Source organism: Schistosoma mansoni, chromosome 1 (assembly GCF_000237925.1).
Source record: "Schistosoma mansoni strain Puerto Rico chromosome 1, complete genome".
Taxonomy (NCBI): domain Eukaryota; kingdom Metazoa; phylum Platyhelminthes; class Trematoda; order Strigeidida; family Schistosomatidae; genus Schistosoma; species Schistosoma mansoni.
The window spans coordinates 61141634-61150964 of record NC_031495.1 but is presented as its reverse complement, the minus strand read 5'-3'; the positions used below and the strand labels follow the sequence as shown (position 1 = coordinate 61150964).

Below are 9331 nucleotides of genomic sequence, written 5' to 3'. Positions count from 1 at the left end.
AGTCCACTTAAACAACATGGTCAGCATCCAATGTCGAACACTTAATGAGCTATTGATTTTGGGGAATTATTTACAGCTACAACAATATCACATTATGTAAAAATAAAAATCAACAAACGATATATAATGTTCCAACAAGGAACAGACTTACAGTTTACTGTTTGGTGTGTCAGATCACATCGAGCTCACCACTTAAGATGTCACGGGTATTTGGAGTTTGACAACGCTTTAACCAGTAACACCTTTATTAATCGATATCTGCCAACCCAGTGGAATCAGAAGTCAAAAGCGGAGGTTCGAGGAAATATTCGAATGGCTATCGATTTAACGAGAAGCGTTTGTTCTAAGCTAGCTAACGGTTGTAGCAGATGCCTAGCACTGTGTACCCAATCGTGATCCGGTGCGGATGCGTGACCGAGAGCCCTCAGCTACATGTGTCCAATAAAACTAATGTGGTCAGCATCACATACAAAAGGCTTACAGAACTATTTATTTCCCGCTACGGTACCAAGAAGGAAACATCAAAAATAAATAACCAAAGTTTCCTAAGGACCGAATCATTACTAAAGACAATGGTTACAGGCTTTCAATCGAGACTTTGGAATGATAAATATGGCAGAGGTACATAACCTGAGATCGTAGCAAAATTTAGTGTCTTCCCCAAAATATCCTTGCTCTTCAAATCCAGCCAGAGCGTTGCTCTCATCTCACTTTTAAGGGACAAGAATGAATTATTATTTATCATACACAGGTCTCAAGAAACAAACTGTTCATTATTTCCGCTACGCAAAGTTTGAGGTTTGAAACTTTGTGGGCGCTTGTCTTAAAGGTTGCCCAACGTATGGGTCGCAAGAAAGGTCAAAAGTATGACCACCAGTTGAAAAGTTCCAATGTGCAACAGTCTTCTGAAAAACTAGCCACAGAAGGCAGCACAAGTAAATCCACGGACGGTGTTAAATTACCGGAGTCACCTGATCAAGATGTTGATGCTAGTAGTGGGGAGACTATCGATGTTTTAGGGAATGGTCTCATCATTAAAAAGGCAAACTTAATTAATCAATAACTTTTCTCTAGACTTTGAAAAAAGGTCTCGGTGGGGAAACTCGTCCCAGTCATGGTGATTCTGTCGTTGTAAATTACAAATGTTGGCTGGAAGATGGAACGCTTGTTGACGACGTCGAAGATGTGAAAATGGTCCTTGGTGATGGTGATATAATACATGGTAAGAGAGTATTTTTAAACTAAGGATTTTGAACAGCATTTGACCTCTCTATTCCACTGGCTGAGCACAAAGAGATATTCGAAATGACAACTGACTCCCGGTTCGCTTATGGATCTCGTGGACGGTAGGTTGTGAGAAATAACTCTCCTACAAGATTTGTTCCGAAATCGCTCCATGCTGTAATGTTTGAGGTTCTGAATTTTCTCAAGTGTTATGTAAGTATAAAATACTGACGACCTTGGGCGACTTATTAACCACTCAGGGGACGCTGTTTAGTTGTAATGGTTAATGATCCAAAATAATGGGCTAACAGTGGAGCAACAACCCTCAAAAGTCAAATTGTCCCTAATGAAGAAAAAAAACCAGTTTACGCGTATACATACCAGGAGTTGGGTTGGTGTCATGAATTAGGGTTATCATCCCATAGTTTTCGTCATCAGGTGATATCTATGATACAAAAAGGTTAGGACTATATATTAAGAGTCAAACTGAAGTTTTGAGTGTGAGACTATAATTTATGGACGACTTTTGAGCGACGCTTAAGTGACAAGGATCCCCTTAGTAACTGCGAGTGAACAGGGGTTAGCCAAACACCGAAGCCTGCGGTTAATTGATCGTGAGACAATGTAGTGTTTAGGCTGGCTTCAGGCATTACTGCTCTGCCCCAAGTCCAGCAATGAGTACAGCTCCCTATTTTGGTTCAAAGAGAGTGAAAGGCCCGTGGGGGTAGAAATCAAATGCGACAGTTCTGATCTGAACTACCCTTGGAGTCGGGTCGTTTGTGAATGCAGACCAAAGTGGGTTGTAGACTCTATCTAAGGCTAAATACTTACATGAGTTCGATGGAGAACAAGTACCATGAGGGAAATTTGAGAACTACTTTGGAGAGTGAGTAAACAGTGCGGGACCTTGAGAATGTCCACCTACTCATCAGGGCTAGATGAGGGTTATAAAGCAAGGTGAAGAATAAGGATCATGACTCACAATTGATGGTTAGGGTTAGGAATTAGATTTATGGTTCTCTGCAGCACAAACCGAGAAAATATCCGCCCAAGTCTTTACTCACGGCTTTTCATTGTAATGATAATTTTAAGGGGTTGTTCAGCCCTTGGGAAACTGTTCAGAACAACAGTTGGATGTAGATTAAGGTAGGGTGCAGTAGTCTTAAGGTCATAATTTACTTACCCCTCATCGAAATGGGAACCAAATGTTGTAAAGACTGGAGAGGAATACCTTGCTGCCACCATCCCTGTTTCTGCAGCAGATTGCATTGTGATAGTACCTGTGATCATACCACTACCCAGTCAACCTTAAAATGACAATCCTAATTAATACACGTTCCAGTTAGTATACTTTGACTAGAGGACTGCTATAAATAAACCATAATTATCAAGTTAAAGTGTCAACTGTTAACTGAGCGTTAGCATCATGATGTACTTCCAAGTAAGTTTCTTGTTAAAAGCTTTATATCGAATTTTTATTAGCCTTAAAGCTTGGGTTTTTATTTAAAAAATAAATGTAATAGATGCAGTTTTGGCAGTTAGAGGTACTCATCAACTTTAGATACTTCTCAATTTTCTTAGGGATCCTGGTATCCCATCAGGGGCAAAGTTAACTTATCGCATTGAAGTTTTAAAAGTTGATGACCCTCCTTGTTATGCTAGTATGTCGAATTCGGAAAGACTTGCAGTTGCTAATCAGAAGAAAGACAGAGGCAACTATTACTACAGGTAGGTAAAATCAAACAAAATAATATCTTTAAACCAGGAGAGAAGAATTTGCATTCGCTATCGACAGCTATAACAAAGCATTGAAAATTTTACAATTGCCTCCTGTGATTCCTACCCGGTCTTCAGAAGAGAAATTTCCGGAAACCGACTGTTCAGCAGAGCTTATTAATGATGCAAAGTTGAAATTAGAAAATAATCTCGCAGCTGCTCAGTTAAAGGTAAAGTATATGAATAAGTAATCAATTAAGTATCATTTCTTCACCAATCCACTTTGTATATATTTTGCCCAAACTTACAACATTTCACCGGGAGCTGATTTTTAAAATTTCGTTAAACCGTACACCAAATGATTATATTCTTACTTCTGATTTCTAATTGGTTCTGATAAAAAACCCTGATAATTGCGTCTTATTTGTAATATTGTGGAGTAGTTTGGGAAGTCTTATTTCTGTTGTTAGTAGTAGACAAGTGTTATGCCAGTTACATTATGTATTTTGACTTTGAACCGTCGTCGATAAAACCAGTGGTTTGTGTGGTCATTAAGATACGAACTCGAGATCTTCGATGCTCTTAAACTTGATGGGTGAATGGAACTGTCTTTTCATGATCAGATCAATATTATCGGCTCACCAGGTCTCATTTTTTCAAGCACTTCCCGTGTTCATAAATAACGGTTGATATGAAACTCATTTAGATGGTCCAAAGGCGAAGTCGTACTGCCGACTGTACAGAGGTGTGATGGTAGTAAGGTGTTTCCTTCAGACAACCAGCATAACAGAGATGCTGACTTCTCACAAGGAGGGGTGGGGTTAGAAAAGGTCGACCCTAAAGATGCACACCTCGCCTTATCCCACGGATTTCCGTCTCTGGCGGTAAGGTCCTTTAAAGAACGGAGCTAACACGCTAAAAATCCCCCACAATAAGGCCTTGCGTGACCGGCCTCAAGCAGTTGTCCCTTGGGCACTGCGGTCACGTTCCCAGGTCGTTAAGACCAACATTAATCAAACTTCCTTTTCAGGTCCCTCAAGAAATACTCTTCCACGGTGTGGGCAGCCGGGAAGTGATATTAGCCCTCATACCAGTAACTGCACACGAGACCAAGTTGGTCACATTCAAATCCTTCCTACACCTCCTAATAACTCTCTTGTCTCGTCGACTAACCCTTCTCACGCCCTTTTATCACCTCGCACCGCTAGGGCAAACGATTCGAGTACACGAAACGTTATTCCTGATCTTTGACTGACTGACTGGCATTTCGATGGCCTACTTGGAATTTGAGTCATGTTAAAGTTTAAGAGTAAAATAATTATATATAAGAGATTTTCGCTTTTGCAGATTTTCACTGAAAACCATTAGAATAATGATTGTGCTCCAAAGTGATGATACATAAAGTCCTGAATCTCTGTTTACCAGCTGCACAGAACATCAATATTCATCTTCTTTGGTGTGGCCATGATTGAGTATTTTAACCAATCTATTTCAAATACTGGCTCTGTGTAAATCGACCAACTTGGTCAGCAGCCTAGTGCATCAACTTCTGTTGCCAACATCTGGCCATATATTTCATTGGATTCATATTAAGCACATATGTGTAGAAATAATTATGGTTGGTCATCTTTGCCTCAGTTTTAGCTATTCCTGACTGTATTATTATTTATTATTTAAACATAAACATCGGTACAACGAGGCATCAAATATATATGCGCCACGCTCCGTCATTCGATTTGTGTAAGGGCTGGAGTACTGCCCTGGCGCCCAAACCGAAACAGGTAGTTTTCTTGAAGGGCCACACTCTGAGCCTTTGACCTAAAGGTCTAATCCACAAGGCAGTAGGGCAACGTTAAGAGATTCGGTCCCATGGTAACCGGCGGCCAACAATAGGTTCATACGCCATTTATTCTTTAAGGATTCTGGAGCTCATGTGCACCATTAGTTTGGAATCAGGGTTTTCCAACTCCCTTAAATTAATCCTTCATATCCACCAACCTGGTTAACGCGCCGGACATTCGCTTTTCGTCCTCAATCGTAAACAAGACGCGCGTGTAGGCAGTGAGTAGGACTTCTCTGACAGTGGCTGTATACGGGAGGTCATCTGAGAGCGCTTTGAGGGTGAGAGTGGACTCTCCCCACCCTCTGCCGTATCAGAGCTTTGGGGTTTTCCCCAATATAGAATAATCCTTTGCACCTAAATCAGCATTAGACTCTGGGTAATCACATCAGTAAATTTAGAAATAACCGCCAATCATTTCAGATTTTGTTCGTGTTATTTGATGGATTAAGGAAGTGTTCGATCGGTGTAGACAATGTGGGAGTTGTAGTCCTAGCTAAAATACAATGTATAGTCACTAAGTTGCATTTTTAAAATACTTCAACACCAATAATATATGTAAAATTTTAAACTGTACTAATGATACGTTTAAAAGACGATCTCTTGTATAAGAAGCAAAATTAGATAAACTGGTGAATGTTTTCGGACTCACTACTCAAAATAGTGTTTGGCACGTAAAATGAATATGCAATAATTTCACCTAATCGCTAATATATTGCATATAAATATCAGACTTTCACTGTTTCTAGTGTTATTCTAGTCTATTCAGAACATTGTTAACTAGTGCTTATCCTCTTTCTCTCTCTGTATATGTATAGGTAGAAGCATACGATGCCGCTATAATGTCTTGTGATGCTGTCTTGCAAAGCGATCCACAAAATATTAAGGCTTTATTCAGGAAAGGAAAGGTCAGTTGTGTGTTGTTTATTTGCTAGGCTAATATTTATGGTTTTATAATATAGATTGTAATTCTTTGAGGTACGGTCATTTTGACACCTTGTATTCACTGTACATCATTCGGAGTTATTCAGTATTTTTCTCTAGATCTTGTGTTTCGAAATGTCACTGCTGACTTTTAGTCTCGTAAATATATTTTTTCCGTTTGAACCTTGTTATGTATCTGTAGTTCTTCTTACTATATTAGATAGTACTACTACTTCGACTCCTGTACTATATATCCCGATAGTTCGTCGTTATGTTGGTGTGCTGTACTAACTTGAATCATTGCACATACTGAATAGTCCGTTGTTTTTGACTGACTGACTTATTTCGGGGATTTTATGCAAATTATTCCGTTTAAAAAATTTTCGATACACTGCGTGGCTCCATCCAAAAATACTGAGTCTTCAGAAAAGAATATGAAACACTGATTTTGTTGTCTCATTCCCCTTTGTATTTACGTCAGTTTTCGGAATTTTGTCTTTTCAAAAAAAACTGTCGGGAAGGTTAAAAAAAGAACATGTGAATCTCAGGGTCATTATTTTCTGACTTAATTTATTAGTTGAAATACTAGTCGTTTTTCAGAAAAAACACCTTAGTGGCATCATTCCACAAGTATGTTGTGATGTTAATATATTCAATGCAATAACCGCTTACAGTCTGCCGTAAAATTTGACACGATATCATTTCCAATTCGACAACATTAGCTACTTTCCTTTTTTTGACATACGACTTCATGGTACAGCTGTTCCAGACAGTTAAGCTCATTAGAGCCAGTATATTAGTTGGACACTATCACTTTGGTTGTGTGTCAGTTAGTATCTTATTTATTTACAACACAAATTCCAATACTGTTGATCACTTAGTGAGTCATGGATTCAGCTGGGACCCTAGCAGATAATTAGTTCAATAGGTACTCAAACTAAGTTATTCAGGTAGTTTTTGCACTCTATCCCAGCGGAGCGTGATTAGGGATCTTTATCATTTTATCTATGTAACTTGTGTTTTTTCCAACAAAGTCTTATAATTTTCTTGCTTTAATTGTTATTTAAGTTTTTTTTAAGAATTTAGTTTGTAATTAGTAGTTAGCTTTACTTTGTGAGTTTAACATTTCCAAATAATGTTTTGTTAATTTCCAAGTTAATCTGATTAGGGGCGTTTTGATTAATGAAAATGGGACAATTGTATTGTCACAGGTGGTGATTATCTTAGGGTGAACAAAAGTTGTCTTCGAAATTACTAAAATAAAAATTTCGTGAACGCTGCGTATTTGTTAGATAAATTGCTTATTAGTGCTTGTAAATCCTCACATTAGCGGACTATGTACTCGCTTCCTCGCATCAGTTTTATATTCAGCTACTTGTTTACACTTTTATTGTTGTAATAGTTTCACTCCTAACCGGGTAGTATAATTACGTTCTCATTGTTAAACCAAGTATAGTCAGTGCAAGGACCGAAATCACCCCTCAATGAATGATAAATCAGTCTCTTATAAGTCTGAATATAATCATACCGATCTATGTAACAGTATATCTACCAACTGATAGATCAGATTCGTGTCGATACTTTTTGATTCATCGCCAATCAAATTATATTTAAAGATAAATCATCTGAATTCATAATGCTTTTGACTGGATATTTTTTCAAGACTCATGGATTTTAATCAGCCTGATTTATTAAGTACATAGCTGCTAAATGAGTTATATTTTTTGTTGAGCACTAATCATACGTTCAATGTGATTACAGACGTATCAGATTTATATTTTTTATCATCCCTTATAATAGGCTCTTTTGGAAATGAACGAAGTAGATGATGCTATCCCAATCCTCCAGAAAGTACTAACAATATCCCCAGGCTCACAAATGGCTAGTGTTGAGTTAGCTCGTGCCCAAGCTGTACGACAGAAAGAACGAGAGCATTGGTCACGGTCTGTTAACCGTAGGTTCCCGAAAACTAAACAAAATAAGAATATAAAACTGTCCGCTGCATCCAGAGTTAAACTGGTGATGGTAAGTAAATCTGGATTATAATTTATGCAATAGGTTGATGAGTTGGTTTAATCAGACTTTGTTATGACGCGCGGTTTCCGAGACTGATACTGATACTGATCCATAAGAAAGTTCCCAATCAGTGAGAAAACTGGAAGTGAAGGTTGAGGTTTATTAGGCTCAATCAATCCACTCACATAAGCATATATATATATATATATATATATATATATATATATATATATATATATATATATAGCTTAATAAACGAAACTTTCTTGCCCAATAAAATGTCCATGTCATTAGGAAGCTTTTGAGTGACACAACTTAGCTTTCTCATTTGCTGACTTGCCCACTATATCAGCCTTATACTTTAACGTATATATAGTCCCCTGTGAATATTTGCTCTGTTCCTTTGTACAGAAATGTGTTGGCTTCTATGAATTGATGGTAACCATTTGTGATATTGTCCAAAAGTGGTAGTTATTTTTAAGCTTTGACAGAGGATTACATTCCTCATGTATGTATTTAGTTATCAAAGTTTAACAATTTTTAACTAACATGCTTCATTATTTTAAGCAAGAGTTGGATACTTACTGTTGTTGTTTATTTATTGTTTACAGACTTCTCGTCCTGTGATTGTAACGAGTATCATGGCGATTCTCTCTGTTCTGGTTGGGTTTTTTGCATACATTTATCAACCTGCCATTATGAACATCAATATATAGAAATTATTTAATTATTTCTATTTTATTCCATCTTTACATTATTGGATCGGGGTATATTATAATCAGAAGAAATATAAAATCCATTAGTTCTCATTTGTAAATAAATAATAACGAACTAAGTTGTATTTAACTTGAAGTTAATTGAAATAAACGTACCATTTCGCCTTAAACGTTCATATTTGTTGTTTCTTCTTTTTTTTTTATGTAATCAGTGGATACAGTTGTCATGGTGTCTTGCTGATTGATCAATTTATAGAGTTCATCTTTTTCTTTTCTAACTTTAATGTTAATACTGGAAATTTTTTGTATATAGGTTAGAAGAGGACTTTAATCTGTGCATTATATTATTACAAACTAAAATACTAGACTAATATGTAATAGGTTGTTTTTTAAAAAAAGCACATTGATTGATTCATTTAAAAGCTTTCCTAATAAACATTACTACAAATGTACGTTATCATGGTATCATTATTATTACTTTATAGGGATCTTTATCATTTTATCTATGTAACTTGTGTTTTTTTCCAACAAAATCTTATAATTTTCTTGCTTTAATTGTTATTTAAGTTTTTTTTTTAAGTATTTAGTTTGTAATTAGTAGTTAGCTTTACTTTGTGAGTTTAACATTTCCAAAGAATGTTTTGTTAATTTTATGATTTTCCATACGCAGCAAGATTATTCAACTCAACACTGTAGGTCATAAAAATTGTATAAGGATTGAAGATATAGTTTCATCGTCTTAGTTGCCAATTAAGTGAAGTGTTATTTATACTGGCGATACTAAGGTTAAAAGTTACTGAACAGTGATTGGACAACTGGTTAATTTATTGACTGATGTTCGTGTTTGAAAGTAATAATACCATTCAGGGCAGTAGCTTGTAAGGAGAATTAAGTG

The 9331-nt window shown here is 36.7% G+C and overlaps 1 protein-coding gene across 1 annotated transcript; it reads left to right on the top strand.

Annotated features, from left to right (window-relative positions):
* Nucleotides 1-841: 841 nt before the first annotated feature.
* Smp_040500 (putative fk506 binding protein) lies at nt 842-7780 on the top strand (the record flags this gene model as incomplete). Its single annotated transcript, XM_018795093.1, has 8 exons — nt 842-1012; nt 1075-1222; nt 1259-1346; nt 2806-2952; nt 2990-3170; nt 5599-5688; nt 7505-7729; nt 7763-7780. The coding sequence occupies 8 exons, from the start codon at nt 842-844 to the stop codon at nt 7778-7780; spliced, it is 1068 nt and encodes a 355-aa protein (XP_018649440.1).
* Nucleotides 7781-9331: the final 1551 nt, after the last annotated feature.